At 37.0% G+C, this 14,990-nt stretch overlaps 4 protein-coding genes and 1 long non-coding RNA gene across 5 annotated transcripts; 1 reads left to right on the forward strand and 4 right to left on the reverse strand.

The window, feature by feature from the left end:
- Nucleotides 1-753: 753 nt before the first annotated feature.
- On the reverse strand, nt 754-1,334 carry LOC109116337 (protein GLUTAMINE DUMPER 7). The gene has a single exon (XM_019201551.1). The coding sequence runs from the start codon at nt 1,245-1,247 to the stop codon at nt 921-923; it is 327 nt and encodes a 108-aa protein (XP_019057096.1). The 5' UTR covers nt 1,248-1,334; the 3' UTR covers nt 754-920.
- Nucleotides 1,335-2,673: 1,339 nt separating this feature from the next.
- Nucleotides 2,674-3,148, reverse strand: LOC104805543. Its single transcript, XR_770530.1, has 2 exons — nt 3,116-3,148; nt 2,674-2,937 (listed from the first exon to the last, which is right to left on the reverse strand). It is a non-coding gene; the product is annotated as an uncharacterized LOC104805543 (long non-coding RNA).
- Nucleotides 3,149-4,196: 1,048 nt separating this feature from the next.
- On the reverse strand, nt 4,197-6,525 carry LOC104805542 (pentatricopeptide repeat-containing protein At5g38730). The gene has a single exon (XM_010530147.2). It carries the CDS (start codon nt 6,470-6,472, stop codon nt 4,658-4,660), a length of 1,815 nt encoding a protein of 604 aa, XP_010528449.1. The 5' UTR covers nt 6,473-6,525; the 3' UTR covers nt 4,197-4,657.
- Nucleotides 6,526-6,778: 253 nt separating this feature from the next.
- LOC104805544 (calponin homology domain-containing protein DDB_G0272472) lies at nt 6,779-9,894 on the forward strand. Its single transcript, XM_010530148.1, has 9 exons — nt 6,779-6,943; nt 7,185-7,341; nt 7,774-7,908; nt 8,403-8,546; nt 8,684-8,764; nt 8,888-9,037; nt 9,159-9,256; nt 9,337-9,550; nt 9,689-9,894. The coding sequence occupies exons 2-9, from the start codon at nt 7,260-7,262 to the stop codon at nt 9,772-9,774; spliced, it is 990 nt and encodes a 329-aa protein (XP_010528450.1). The 5' UTR covers nt 6,779-6,943; nt 7,185-7,259; the 3' UTR covers nt 9,775-9,894.
- Nucleotides 9,895-9,913: 19 nt separating this feature from the next.
- LOC104805545 (proline dehydrogenase 2, mitochondrial) lies at nt 9,914-12,286 on the reverse strand. The gene is made up of 4 exons (XM_010530150.2): nt 11,601-12,286; nt 10,508-11,159; nt 10,173-10,413; nt 9,914-10,058 (listed from the first exon to the last, which is right to left on the reverse strand). Exons 1-4 carry the CDS (start codon nt 12,162-12,164, stop codon nt 10,019-10,021), a joined length of 1,497 nt encoding a protein of 498 aa, XP_010528452.1. The 5' UTR covers nt 12,165-12,286; the 3' UTR covers nt 9,914-10,018.
- Between the last annotated feature and the right edge of the window lie 2,704 nt (nt 12,287-14,990).

Consider the following 14,990-nt stretch of genomic DNA (forward strand, 5'->3'; position numbering starts at 1 on the left):
AATATTAAATTTTGTCTTAAATATTTTTATTTATAGATAGATTATATCGCGCTTTCTATTTTGTTAATACTCTTAACAAAATTTTAGATTGCAATTTAATATATTATTATCAATTGAAATATTCTCTTTTTCACTACTAAAATAACTTTAACCATTTTTATTCGTTTGAAAATTCGAAAAGTTTAGTCCTTGACCATTTTTATAATATTAGATATTCGAATCATTTATACAGTTTTTTTAAGGCAAGATTTATTTATAAATTAGGATGAATAAAAAAACTTTATTATTCATAAATAGATCATTGATGTATCGACCCTACTGCCAATCCCATTCTATTTATCTGTGGGCAAAAGCTGACAACAATCCACAAATTAGAATTAGATTTGAATAATAACGTTTTCGGGACGTCACGTCCAACAATGCTTATCCAAATTATAGTTGGCCAATGTTACAAACTAATTTCCATCATTAAATTACCTAATCATTATTTAATTTTAATTTAAATCCCCTACGATACCACTGACAAATAATGGATTCATCTATTGCAATACCAAATACCAATTATCAGTTGAAAGATTTTTAAAATCTTAAATATCTTGAAACTATGAAGGAAATCTTAGGAAATACACAAATTATTTATAGATTTAAAAAATTATTTATTTATTCACATATTCAAATATGTTAAATCATGGGTCGGATTCAAAAGCATTGAACCGTTCATACCATTTCACCGTAAGCCTTATACTCAATTTAGCAAAATGCATCTTACGAGTACAACATGTATATAATTTACTAAAATATGTACATGCATATACATATGTTTTCTCTGTGTTAACCGAAGAATCAAACTAACAAAATGAAAAATAATAATAATAATTAAGTGTAAGAGTGGAAACAAAGCTAATCTAATTAAGCTTTTCTCAAGATTGCTCTTTAAAAGCATCAAACTTTAATGGCTTGGCAAAGAAGGTAGGGTTTTCATCGCCGGCCATTACAACGACAATCTTTGGCTCCATGTCCAAAGGCTTCAAATCTTCCTTCTTCTTCGTCGGGTTTTCTCCTTCTCCTTCATCTTCTTCCCGATATGAATTAGGAGTCTCGATCTTGTAAGAGCAAGCCAATATCACCAGTGAAACGGCGATTAGCCCTAACATTAACCCTAGCCCGCAAAAGAGATACGGAACAGGAGAGTTCCAATGGTTAAACCCGGATTCGATGTTTACTGTCGAGTTGCTAATCGGCCTCATCGAGCTCTCCTCGTTATCGAAATTTCCTCTTGCTTTGATTTATCTCTCTTTTGAGATTAATCTGTGGTTTATGGAGTTTAATAACACCGATGTTTTGAATTTATAGAAGTAGAAAAAAGATGAGGGATTTCCACAGTGTTTGGATTAAGACAATGTGTTAATTTAACATCCGATGCCAACTTGGTCTTTGGGGTTTTGTCCGAAAAGAATGATTCTTTCTTGAAATGTTAAGTGATTCTTTGTGTTTTTCTTTTCTTTTATACGACACACTATGTTTTATTCTTTAATTAATAAGATACGCTTCTCTCTTTCGTACGTTAGATTTTCTTATAAATTTAATTTAATAACTGAGTTATTATTTAAGTACACATACGTGCATTTTTCTTCCTGCACCATCAAGATTTGACTGAATTGTTAGTCACGTTTTCATTTTTTTAATCATTAATTAGAATTTTATACGTATTTTCGACAAGTATATGAAAGAGACGATGCAATACAAGCTCGACGTCGTATGTGCGGAACAGTCTAATCATTGACCATATCAAATTTTGTAGAATCAAATCCAAAACGAATCATATAAAATAAGAACGAGTGAAAACAAATATAGATATTCTATAACATCATGGATAAGAATGCGTAACATTTTTGGTGAAATGGATTTTAAAAAAAAAACTTGGGGTGGTGCCCATTGGAAATTTGTTGGTTAAACCCCTAGTATTATATTGTAATATTTTATAGCAGATATTTTATAATTGGTTATAAAAGAATAAAGAATAAAAAATAACAAATTTAAAAATGTGATTTGAAAAAATTAGAAAAAAAAAACAGGGGATAGTGGTGGTGGTGGGGTTTGGTAGCAAACAAAAAGCTGCGTTGGTGAGTGGAGGCCAAAAGGGGTATTTTGATTTCGAACGTAAATTTAATTATTTTACAAAAAGTGGTTAATTTTTCTATAAAACGTATATTATATATCTAATTTATTGTTTTGTAACAACGTCTGAACAATGTTCAGGGATAACTATGCAAATTTTCGAGTAATTTATGGTGAAATATGAAAGGAAAATCAACTAATTGATATATTTTCGATTTTAATTTTATTTTAATTACAGATTCTTTCACTATGAGAAATGTTTGGTAATAAGGTAATCTGAATGTTATCCTAATAACATATTACTTGGTGCGCTATAGTAGATAATGTGACAGGTTGCCCTAATTGATATGGCTATCTAGGAATTCAAATGTAATATGATCAAAATAATAAAAATTTTAATAATATTTGTACTACAATATTTTGAAATTTATGATTATGTTATCCGTTAAGATTGATTATATTGGTTTAAATTTTTTTAATGGAAACGTTGTCATGCTATGATTTTAAATATTAAATAAATATATAATATGAATGGTATGAAAATCAAATAAGATCAAGAGCAAATATCGTTTATTAATGAAAAGAGAGAATTACATAAGACTGTTATCATGACTAGAGGATCCAAAATAATAAAAAATGATAAATAAAATTCTTAGAAATGAAATAAATAATTGAAATCCGATTATAAGACCCAAAATCAAATATATTTTATTATAGCAAAAGTAATAGCTAATCGCAGGATCCTCACTTGTTCATGCCTGTTGCATCTTTCACTGCGTCTGCAGCTCCTTGTGCCTTCGCTTTCACCTGTTGACCAGTCTGTATATACATACAAAATAATTAAAAAAAACACATTCCACATAAATATATATGCATATATATTATCATATATATTATGTAATATGAGAAATTTAAAAATATTTGATTTCAAAAGTTTTTTTAAAACTTATTTATCTTATTAATTAAAAAGATTTTTTTTTTTTGTGTATGTACTAACCTCCTGCATGGATTCCTTGGCTGATTGAGCAGCGCATGAACCAATACATTATACAAATGAATATTGGCAACAACCCCTGACTTAACCATCTTCTTGAAAATCTTCCAAACTGTATCAGTAGATCTCTCCTTCACCAGACTATTCAGTAGCACAGTACAAGCTTGCAAATGAGGCATCAACCCACAACTCCTAATCTGCTCAAACACCTCAATGGAATCACGAGTCATACCGGATTTGGCATAAAATATCATAATCCAGCTGAAAACGTGGGAAAGGACTTCTGGGTCCTCATTAGCACCGCCTGCCAGAGATCTCAAAACCAAAGGAGACGACAAAAGCTCCCTTTTGGATATTCTATCGAGCAACTGGTGTGCGGTTTTGAAATGCTTGTGTTTCGTAAGAACCAATATTATAAGTAAATATATGTGGGTAATTCAATATTTATTTATAAATATTTTTAAATGATATTTTTGTAATTGGTTATATTAGGATTAATATAAGATTTTGTTATCATAATATATCCATATAATGCATTATAAATATGATTAGGCCTTCTACCTTATAATTTTATTTTTTTTACAACATTAATTTTTTAAGTCATGTAATAATAAAAAAAACTTTTTTAATAAATATAATTTTTTTTTTACCTGGGCTTGGCCCTTGGCCTGACCGGCTTTGAAGCTCATCTGCTGACTGTTGTCTGCCATTTTTGCTCTGTGAATTTGTAAAAGCTCAATTACAGAGATTAACTTTTTTTGATTTCGATTAAGAAAGTGATTAACCGGTGCTAATGATTAGCGTTTCCCAAACGTTTCACAATTTATAGATCTTCTGAAGCTCTCATTTGCTGACACGTGTCCAAGATTATTGGTTGGTTTGGGGATCCGGGCAAAACACTTGGTCGGCATTGCCTCATCAATCTCATAATCTGCTAATTGATCCGTAATTAGTTCAGAGTCTTGAGGGTTTTGAGTTTGACTCGTTCTAAATCCTAATTATTTTATGAATCATTTATGTAACCCATATCAAAATTTTGTTTATATACATTATATAAAAAAGATTTCTAAATAAAGAAAGAACATACAACCAATAATTATTTACTTCTTTAATCATATATTCTTACAAATGTTTTGGGTTTGATCAACGGAAATATTTCAATATAGAATACACATCAATGTTATACAAAAAAAAAAAGGGGGGGGGGGCGTGAAGCTTTTGCTTTTGCATTGCCGATGCCAATGGCTCAACGCCCTTTTCAACACTAAAGCTTCCTCCTCGTCCAAATCTCTCCGCACGATGAGAAGTAGAACACACAACTCCGTTGAAGATCGATCAATGCTACGTATTTCTTAGCGCATTCATGAATCAAACAACTCAAAATATCCCAAAACCTTGAACCATGTTTGACGCTGTTCAAAGGTCTCTCGCCCCGAATATGCTTATTTGATCATTTTTCTTCACCCGAAGAAGCTTGGACTGTGCCCGAGAAGCTCAAAAGATCGGATCTTAACCCCGAAGGCATGAGAAATATGAATCAGCATTTCATGATTTGTGCACAGCTTCTATAGTCTCTTCACGACAAATTCGGTGCATTTGTTTCAGAATACTTTTGGACATGAGACCTCTATCGGCCACATGACTCCAAAATAGGCTCAAGATATCATTATCTCCGGCATTTGAAGCGCTGAGGGATCGATACAGTTGGAGATTTATCATCAATCTTCGCTTGTACATTATGTCAAAGAGAACTGATGCTTCATTGACCTTCCCTGTTCTCCAATAGGCGTATGCTATGCTCGTGTATATCACGCTATCTCCTGCTATACCCTTTTGTTTCATTGATTCGTACAACCCTTTAGCGTAATCGACCTGTTGCAATCTACAGAGCCTTCTTATCAGTGCCCTGTATAGAGAAACATCGGGGAAAAGGCCTCTTTCTTCAAACTCCTTGGGAAGTTTCATGATTTCTTCTTGCTTGTGCTGATTACAGAATCCATCAACGAGCCAGGAATAGGTTGAGTATCCTGGAGATAGCCCTTTCCCGACCATGGAAAACAGCTGCTCTTTTGCACTATCTAGTTCCAGCACTTTACAGAACCCGTGAATCAATGCCTTGTAAGAAAACAGATCAAGCTTTAGCCCCGCATCAAGCATCTTGTCCTTCACCTTCACCGCCGATTTCATATCTCCGATCTTGCAGTATGCGTTGATCAATGTGTTGCAGGTGACATTATCTGGTTCTATTCTTTTCCCACTCATATCATTCAAAAGCCTGTTAGCTTCTCTTATTCTTCCATCTTCACATAGCTTACGTAGAATCGAGTTGTAACTCACAATCCCAGGAGAGAACCCTTTTCCCTCCATAACCTCATGTAACCTCAAAGCTTCATCCATATCATTCACTCTACAATACCCATCAATCAAAGTAGTGTAGGTCACGTGGTTGGGCACAATGCCTTTGATCTCCCGAAATAGCCTCACGGCCTCCCTCATTCTACCTTCTCTACAGAATCCGTGTATAAGTGAATTATAGGTCACAATATCAGGAGCAATCCCACTTCTCTCCATCCTATCCTGAACTGATAACGCCTCGTAGTGCATACCTTTTTTACAATACAACACGATCAACGTGTTATATGTAAAAAGGTCAGGAAACACGCCCTTTTCTTCCATCTCGCTCAATAACTTCTCTGCTTTCTCAACGTCACCAGCCTCAGCACAAGCATGAACCAATACATTATACAAATGAATATTGGCAACAACCCCTGACTTAACCATCTTCTTGAAAATCTTCCAAACTGTATCAGTAGATCTCTCCTTCACCAGACTATTCAGTAGCACAGTACAAGCTTGCAAATGAGGCATCAACCCACAACTCCTAATCTGCTCAAACACCTCAATGGAATCACGAGTCATACCGGATTTGGCATAAAATATCATAATCCAGCTGAAAACGTGGGAAAGGACTTCTGGGTCCTCATTAGCACCGCCTGCCAGAGATCTCAAAACCAAAGGAGACGACAAAAGCTCCCTTTTGGATATTCTATCGAGCAACTGGTGTGCGGTTTTGAAATGCTTGTGTTTCGTAAGAACCAATACCATTTTCCATGAAGATTGCAAGGAATGCTTGTAACCCGACAACGAACCAACCCATTTGAAGAAACCCCATGAAAGAGGAAGACCGCCATAACCAGCACATAGAAAAACCTCGGAGAGTACCCGGTTGATGATCGTGGATGTTAATAAACCCGAATCGAATTTGGGTTTCAAGATCTTGCTCCAGTTTCCCTTCAGCACAGCCGCGCAGACGCTTTGAACAATTAGGGTTTCTCGATTTGCAGAGATCCAATTCACCATTGTTGTCGAGACCTCGACCGTTGACGGCCGTTGCGTCTATCGATGTCCATGGGCTGCGTTCTGCTGTTATTTCAATTTAAGATCTTATTTTAAAATTGGGCCTTAATGGGCCTCCATGGTGTTATGGTTTAATGGGTTGGATTGAACTATTAAGTCTGGGAGTGTCCATTTAGGCCCGAGGCCCGGTCTGACCCGGCCCGAAACATAGCGAGCTCCGGGCCGAGTGCGGATTCGGGCCGGGCCGGCTTGACACCCCTACATGCAGGGCATCTTCTAACCCATGGGTTTAGGGTTTAACTGAATCTGCTCACTGGCCGTCGCTGATCTCTTCGGGAAGCAATTGAAGGCGGCGTTAAAGTCCGCGAAGATAGTTCGGCGAACAACAAGGGTACCCATCTGACGATTCCGAAAACTGCTGCCGGAAATTCGAAGAAGTTAATTCCATCTCAGATTAGTTTTCTGTGAATTGAGGTATGTTCAATCCAATTAGATTGTTTGTTTACAATGTTTTAGTTAAAGATATGTTCAAATTCTCCAATCTTATTTTGATTTTCATGTGTTTTCCCTCTGATTTTCGAAGGAATCCGACATTTTTGCTGGATATCGAGCAACTTGGTCTTCTGTTAGTTGATGATTTGAGAAATGTCACTAATGTAAATGAGAAACGATTATCGATGACAAGAATTTGAAAATTCTCTGGTTTTCTTCGCAGAGGTATGTTCTTCAGTTAACTTGCGACAAAGGAGCATATTCAGCCAGCACAAGTCCATTAAAAAACCAGAAGAAGATGTTAGCGAAAGCGGAGAAGAAGAGGAAGCAGAAAAGAAGCGATGTTGATACGAGCGAGCATTCTCAAGCTGCTGTTAAAGGTGAAGCTGCGTTCTTTTGTTTTAGCTGTTTATGCAATCAGCTTGCATGCTTTTTTCTTGGCCAGATTTGTTGGATCTCGTTGTTGTCGAACATATTTGCGTGTTTCAGTTCGTGTTTTGGATTGCCTCACCACACCTTTAGCTTGTTCTCGACAATATCGACCATGGGAAGAAAGCTAGTCATAGAGGCAAATATTGAACCTTGGGCGGTGTTTAAACGTGGGGACATTCTTCTTCATAGTTTAGCCTCAAAATTCATCCGCTACATTCGATTCTTTGTACCATTTTCTTTGAACAAGGGTGTCATGGTATAATTTTATAGCTCTGGCTGTGCGGATGAATGCCACCATTTAAAAGAAAATATTACATACAATAGCAAGCTTGTCCTCGATAGTGTCGTGGTATTGATTTTGCCATCCTTTCTTGTTGCAGCTGCTTCAAACGAGAAAAGCAAAGTAAAGAAGGATAAATTGATGAAGAAGAAACCTAGGATTGTTGAAAGGAATAGTTCTCTGGTTGATGTTCAGGTTGCCAAACAGATGGACAATGATGTTCTGAAAATACAAGGTTCGTAAGTTCATCACCGTGTTAGTTTTGTTTGTCTATTATTTTTGTTGGTATGTGGATGGAACCTCGGCAAGATTCAATTATCCATTAAAGTTTACGTTTGTAGTGTATGTAAATCCCCATATCTTGACATATGTGATGCTATTCTCCATTTGATGTTCCTTTGTAACATGTGTTTGAGTTTGAGCTTGTCTTGTTTGATTGCCTCACCACACCTTTAGCCTGTTCCTGACGATGTCAACCATGGGAGCAAGGCTAGTCATAGAGGCATATATTGAACCTTCTTCGGTGGTGCTTAAACGTGGGGACATTCTTCCTCATAGTTTAGCCTCAAAATTCATCCACTACATTCGATTCTTTTTACCCCATAATTCTAGGGATTTGTGTTTGAGGGCGGATGAATGCCACCAGCAAAGAAAAGATTGCGTGCAATAGCAGGCTTGCCCCTGACAGTGTTGGTGTACTGATTTTACCATCTTTTTTTCTTGTTGTAGATGGTTCAAATGAGAAAAGCAAAGTAAAGAAGGATAAATTGAAGAAGAGGATGAAGAAGAAACCTAAGATCGAGGAAAGGAATAGTTCTCCGGTTGATGATCAGGTCGACGAACAAATGGAAGATGATCTTACAGAAATAGAAGGTGCATGAATTCATTGTCATGTTAGTTTTGTCTATTATTTATGTTGGTCTATACTAGGAACTTTTTCAAGATTCAATTATCCCCTGAAAATCCCAATATGTTATGACATGTGAGGCTAATGTTTGTATGTTTGACAGGTAATGGTGTTCAAACTCATAAAGGGTCTGATGAAACTGCAAATGCAGTTGCTCCTGATAAAGGGACAAAGATAAGAAACCGTAAGTTCACAAAACACTCAAAAAATTTCCATCATTTAATCTGAAGAGAAATTTGGTGAATTGTGTGAAGTCTGTGGTCTACGGGAATAGTCTATGTTTAGTCCAGTTAATTGTTTCCTTTAGGCAAATCCAAGAAATCGAATAAGAAGAAAAGGAGGGATCCTACATCTTTGGACGCTAATGAAAACTACCAAGGAAAGACCAATGAAGTGGAAGAAGACGAAGTTTATCAGATTTCTTCAGGCGATGAGGATTGCTCGAGAGGAATGAAAAGTATGAACAACTAGCTAACATACGATAAGCCTTGCACGCTTTGCTTTGAAAAATCATGTTCCAGAGATATATTCTCAGTGGTTTCGATAATATTTTAATGAATGCCTGCTTGAAACTGCAGAATGGGTCACGGATTACTATACAAGTAGACCTGGTTTGAAAGAGTTACAGAAAAGAATCGATGACTTTATAATTGCTCACGAAGAACGCCTCGAACAGGTATGTCATAAGTTAACCAAATGTCGTAACTTTGATCTAAGATTAACACCTTTCCCGGATATGTCGTGATTTTTTAACAGGAGAGGAAAGAAAGAGAAGCTAAAGCGGAAGAAGGAGGATGGACGGTGGTCGTGCATCACAAAGGGAGGAAAAAGACAACGGATTCTGAATCTGGAATAACGGTCGGGTCGGTTGCTCAGGCGGCTGTGGAGGACAAGTTGGCCAAGAAGAAGCAGAAAGAAACAGTTGCCCCCGATTTCTACCGTTTCCAGAAACGCGAAGCTCACCGCAATGGTAATAACCTCGAATATCATCCTTTCCTTCGAAACCCGAGATAAAAAATCGATCCTTTTTGCATGGTACTGGTGCAAATGTTCTTCATTTTTTGGCTTCTGTTTATGCTTTTGTTGTGTGTGTGTGTTCTTTGGACAGAACTCATGGCGCTTCAGAGCAAGTTCGAGCAAGACAAGAAGAGGATACAACAACTTAGAGCAGCTCGTAAGTTTAAACCTTATTAGATATGCTCTCAAAGGTCCTAGTGCTTTGATTCGAATCTTTTGCATTTTGTAATTGACATTTTCGTTTTAAATGTCACGGTTTTGTATCCATTTAAAAAAAAATAGATTGGTCTCTTTTTTTTATCCGAACTAAAAAAGATATGCTAAAAGCATTATTATTATTAATCAGGAAAGAAACATATTAACATACATTGCGAAACTTAAATTCGAATAATTTCTTAAATCTACATTTTGAAGTCTTCACTCACACAATCGCAGCCTTCAATCTCCTCTTGAGCTCCTTCCTACGAACACGAAACCAAACAAACACCATTCAAAACCGGAATTTTACGGAACGAGCTAAACCGGTGATACCAAAACCAAACCGGAACATAAGCAGGGAAAACCGATGGTTTTACCTCATAAGTTGGCGGTCAAGGGACGTAGTGGCGAGCATTCCCCGGTTCTCCTCCGCCCGTCTGAGCAAGTATGGTATCGCTGTCTCGACCGGTCCAAACGGCATGTACTTGCTGACGTTGAAACCTGCCTTCTTCAGCCCGAACGACAAGGAATCCGACATCCCGTACAACTGCGCAAACTCGATCTTCCTCTCCTCAATATCGATCCCGAGATCCTTCGCCTTCTTCACCGCTAGTTTACCTGCGGTTAAATCCCAAATATCCGAATGTATTTGAATATTTTGTCGGATACGAATGCGAATAGAAAACAAAACAAGTTGAGGTTTAGTCGTCACCTGAATCGGTGTTATGAGTGGCGAGAACGACACCTACGCCCGAACCACTCGCGGCCTTCTCGAGCAAGAACGACATGCATTCGTTGTAGCTAGCGTGAGTCTCCTGGATAGTGTCGTGAACCGGTGACTTGCAACCCAAGGAACTCGCCAGTCTCCCCTCGCTCGACATGTAAGCACCTCTCACGAGCTTGAACCCTAAAGGAACTCCCGATTTCTCGGCTTCTCGTAAAGCCAAGTGCAATCTCTCCCCCGAATCTTTCAGATACGCCTGAATCGTATTGTACACTATCGGTCTCCTCTTGTCGGAATTGAACAAGATCGCCGACCAATACGCCATGTAATCGATCGCGGGTTGGAGGATCGTGTCCTCGGCGTCGATCAACAACGGTACATTGGCCTCTTGACACGCGCGGCATATGGTTCGTAGCCTTTCGTGTGCGTTTTCGAGCTCTCGTTCTTCCTCTCCGGTCAACGGTTCCGGCTTAGAGTGGGTGTGGTAAAGTGGGCTTGAACCGGAGAAAACCGGCAACGTCTTGAGCTTCCAAGGGAGAACAAAACTAGGGTTTTTGTATTGCCAACGAAGCAGGTCGCTCACTCGTCTCAACAAGCTGATCGGACAAATCGCCGTTATCTTCACAACCACGGAGCTAACCTGCGTGCATCAAAACCGGAGTTTTCCAGATCACGATCTTCTAAACCGGAAAATCAGTAAACCGGTTGAACCGAATCTTCTGTAATAAGGTCAATATTACACGTAGGGCTTACGTGTTAACCGTGTCAACTCTGACGCGTTGCTTTTATTGTTCGCCGTACAAAACACAACTCGACAAGCGCCAAAAAAAAGAAGGTTTTTTTCGTACAATGCGTATAAAACTGAGTTGAAACGGACAAGTTTAATTACTAACCAATGAACATCTTTTTTTTTTTTTTTTGTAAAACTGTATCTGTGTGTGTATATGTGTATATACTTCTTTGGAAGTGTACGTAAAGGCTAAAGCGATCGAAGCAACTTGTTCAAAACAGAGCAATGAGGAAATTGGAATTAAGAATCAAAACCCAGAATTAAGAAAATAATACGATAATTAAATCTTACGTAATCAGAAGGAACTGCTCTCGCGGCATCGATGGTCTCGAGGAACTTCTGCATATTGTCGTCACACGCGCCGCCGTCGTCGGAGTGTTCTACGCCGTAGACGAGCATACCCTTTAGACCCGTAGACTCGTACACGCGTCTCACGCGTCGCCCTGCCGCCGCCGCGTCCTCTCCGGCGCAGAAGTGATCGTAGAACGTCCTCCTTACGATTCCGTTAACAATTTCCCTCGTTGTCGCCATGTCCATGAGTTTGGAGCTCATGACCCATGACCCAAGATCGACCATTGGCCCGATCGCCGCCGCATGGAGCACAGCGGTGGAGCGTAGGAGCTCCGTCGTGGGAACGCCGGCGAAGAGTCTGGCCTCGTCGGAGATGTCGAGGTCGGGGATGGATTTGGGTTGCAGAGGCTCGGGCTCGTCGGGTTTTGGTTGTCCGAAGGCGAGGATGTCGGGGACGGCGGCGGTGGAGGCGGCGGCGGAGGGATTTCCGACGAGGGGGGTCGCAGGGGAGGAGCAGCGGATACGCCGGAGGAGGGTCGGTGATCGGAGGAGACGGGTTGCCATAAAAGTCGGAGACTTTTTTTTTGTATGTTCGTATTTCTCGATGTCTCTGTTTTTTTTCTTCTCCTCTTCGCCCTATTTCAATTATTCTTCTCTTTTGCCTAAAGCGCCCCGAGAGAGATTCACGTCTATATATAGGCGCAGACCCAAAAATATGCACACTTCTACACGTATTGTGTATATATATATTTGTACGTATTACATATACACATATACGTATTTATAGCGTGTGTGTTTGCATGTTTGTCTCCGTTTAGGAGAAGGAACTTAATGCCTTAATGGAAGAAAATCCTTATCATGTCCGGATTCGGGAAAAAGAAAAAAGAAAAACGAATTTAATTTTGTATTGTCTATAGTTGTAAACTGGAATCTTTTTTTATTAATGTGCAAATATTCTGTCGCATTTACACAAAAAGCGATAAAAAATACTTAGTAAAACTTGGAATCTTTTTTTCTTAATATGCAAATATACTTATATTGTCATTAACATTTAAAAAATTACGCGTAATATCGTGGATCCAAATATTGACACAAAGTCTCTTTTTTTTATAATCCGAAAATTCATCGAATATATCATAAATATTATATAATCATGTACGTGATATTGGTTAATAGTAGTAATTTTTTTTACATAAAACTGTATTGATATTGAAATTGGAGTCGTACATATAAATTGTAACTTTAGAATGGAGATATATGCCATCCGAAATTGTAGGATTTATTATTATTATTATTATTGTTGTTATTATTATTATTATTATTTTGTGCGATGGACCGTAATTTTCTGACATGACTTCTGAGGATAAATGAATAAATGGAGGCTCAGAGACAGCAAGAGCTGAGTCATCGGATAAATATTAATTAATTGTATATTTATATGAAAATTTGTTGAAATGAAAATCATTTAATTTAATATTAATGACGAGATAATGTGTGGTGGGGGAGGTGAGTGGGTGGTGAATCGGATGCGACGAGGACTGTCTCTGAATCTTTGACTTTTCTCACTTGGGAATCTCCACAACAACAAAATTAAACACGTTTTCCTTTTTAATTATATCGAATCGAACAAAAAGTGTATATATCTATCTAATTTGTATTTGAAATAACAAAAACTAACATAACGTAATAAGGAATAAATATTTTATAAAAATTAAATTGAAATAAGCTCGTAATCGAACGAAATTTCTAGATGATATAATTTAAAAACAAAAAAACAAAAATGCGAATATATCCGATAACGCAACCGACATGCAGTAGACCTCAAAAGAACAAAACTGATCGTACGTGTAATCCATGCATTAAAATTATGGTTAAAAGCAGAAAATAAGAATGAAAATTCCGCCGTGGTATATATAAAACGTTTGTTTCTTTTATTCGGATTCCCATTGCAAAAAAAAAAAATGCATTTACTATATGAGAATTTCACTGTCACGTGCTTCGAACCGATTATATCTATATACCACTGTGATAATTTATTGATAAATTGGTACTTGGATTTAATTCAAAATATAAAAAATATCAATGAATAATTATAATTTATAACGATAAGTCCCGAGTAAAAGTTGTTTTTTCTTATAGTGAGAGAATATAAATCTATTTCTCAAATCCAATCAATGTATCAAGCAACGGTAGAATTTTGTCAAATAAATTAAAAACTGGACCAAATTCCCCCAATGTGGGAGTGTTGTTGTGTTTATAGTTGGAAAGATAATATATAAATATTCTTATAATTAATTTTGATGTGACTTAGACCGTCAAAATCAAAGTTTGTATTTTATTTGTTTAATATTTTGGGATTAAAAAAAGGGAATCGGTGGACGGAGGAGACAGAGACAGCGAGAAAGTCACGTGAGGAATTTATGGGATGGTGGACGACAACCACCGTATCCATCCAGCTGTAGCCGCCATTCCCATTGGTCCGTCCATGCAATTGCACTTTACAAAATTATTTTTGTTACTTAAATGATTCCCATGTTCCATCATTGATATAAAAATTATAAATATTGTTAAAAGGTAATTTCTACTCGTTTTTTCACTGATTATGGGTTTCAATGCTCTTATTACCCAATTAAATTGGTTGATGTTGAGTTATAGGTAGTTTTCTTGTTACCATTGAAAAATCCTTTAAATTCAATTTCATTATCTCAATAAATTCACTTATCTAAAAAAATTATCATTATGATATATATATGTAATAGTTGATCATTAACTAAATAATCGTTTCCTATCGTTGATTTCTAAAATATATAATGTTGTTATTGACGAAAAAAATAAAATAAATCGGGTAGAATTTGGCAAAATCTGGTATTCGGTGTAACACCGAAATATTAGTATTTGATTTTGCATGGCTCACGACACCTGGTTCCGGGGCACAACGAGATGAGATAAATGGGGGCCTGAATATTGGAATTTAATTAACTTTAATTTCAACACATTATTGTTGTGTGTTGCGAGAAATAATTAGATTATGCTCTCGTGACTGTGAATTTTGGATGTTGGAACATATTGAAATTTAATCATATATATATATATATATAAATCAATTTGTAACAAACAATTATTTCCTTCACAAAAAATTAAAAATAAGTCATCAATGTGTTGGTAATTTACTAATTTTAAAGTACCGTCTCTTAGAGGCACCGTTGGGCCGCCAAAAATCCACCGTGGCAACCGATCGACAGCTCATTGAACCGGAAGGACAAGGACCGATTCGGTTCGATTTGCAATTAGATTTCGGTTCGGTTCGAACTTATTGCAAACCAGGCATCTCTGTTTTTTTTTTTTTTTTTTTTTTTTTTTTTTTTTTTTTTTTTTTTTTTTTTTTTTTTT

Source organism: Tarenaya hassleriana, unplaced genomic scaffold, assembly GCF_000463585.1.
Source record: "Tarenaya hassleriana unplaced genomic scaffold, ASM46358v1 Cleome11, whole genome shotgun sequence".
NCBI classification, from domain to species: Eukaryota; Viridiplantae; Streptophyta; class Magnoliopsida; order Brassicales; family Cleomaceae; genus Tarenaya; species Tarenaya hassleriana.

What these genes read in the sequence shown, in the direction of transcription:
- LOC109116337 (XM_019201551.1), bottom strand. Translation starts at nt 1,247, where the DNA reads ATGAGGCCGATTAGCAACTCGACAGTAAACATCGAATCCGGGTTTAAC.
- LOC104805542 (XM_010530147.2), bottom strand. Translation starts at nt 6,472, where the DNA reads ATGGTGAATTGGATCTCTGCAAATCGAGAAACCCTAATTGTTCAAAGC.
- LOC104805545 (XM_010530150.2), bottom strand. Translation starts at nt 12,164, where the DNA reads ATGGCAACCCGTCTCCTCCGATCACCGACCCTCCTCCGGCGTATCCGC. An exon ending in GAGCAGTTCCTTCTGATTAC is followed by an intron (nt 11,160 to 11,600) that starts GTAAGATTTAAT and finishes TGATGCACGCAG; the next exon opens with GTTAGCTCCGTGGTTGTGAA. An exon ending in CTTGACCGCCAACTTATGAG is followed by an intron (nt 10,059 to 10,172) that starts GTAAAACCATCG and finishes TCGTGTTCGTAG; the next exon opens with GAAGGAGCTCAAGAGGAGAT.
- LOC104805544 (XM_010530148.1), top strand. Translation starts at nt 7,260, where the DNA reads ATGTTAGCGAAAGCGGAGAAGAAGAGGAAGCAGAAAAGAAGCGATGTT. An exon ending in TGATCTTACAGAAATAGAAG is followed by an intron (nt 8,547 to 8,683) that starts GTGCATGAATTC and finishes TATGTTTGACAG; the next exon opens with GTAATGGTGTTCAAACTCAT. An exon ending in AGGGACAAAGATAAGAAACC is followed by an intron (nt 8,765 to 8,887) that starts GTAAGTTCACAA and finishes TGTTTCCTTTAG; the next exon opens with GCAAATCCAAGAAATCGAAT.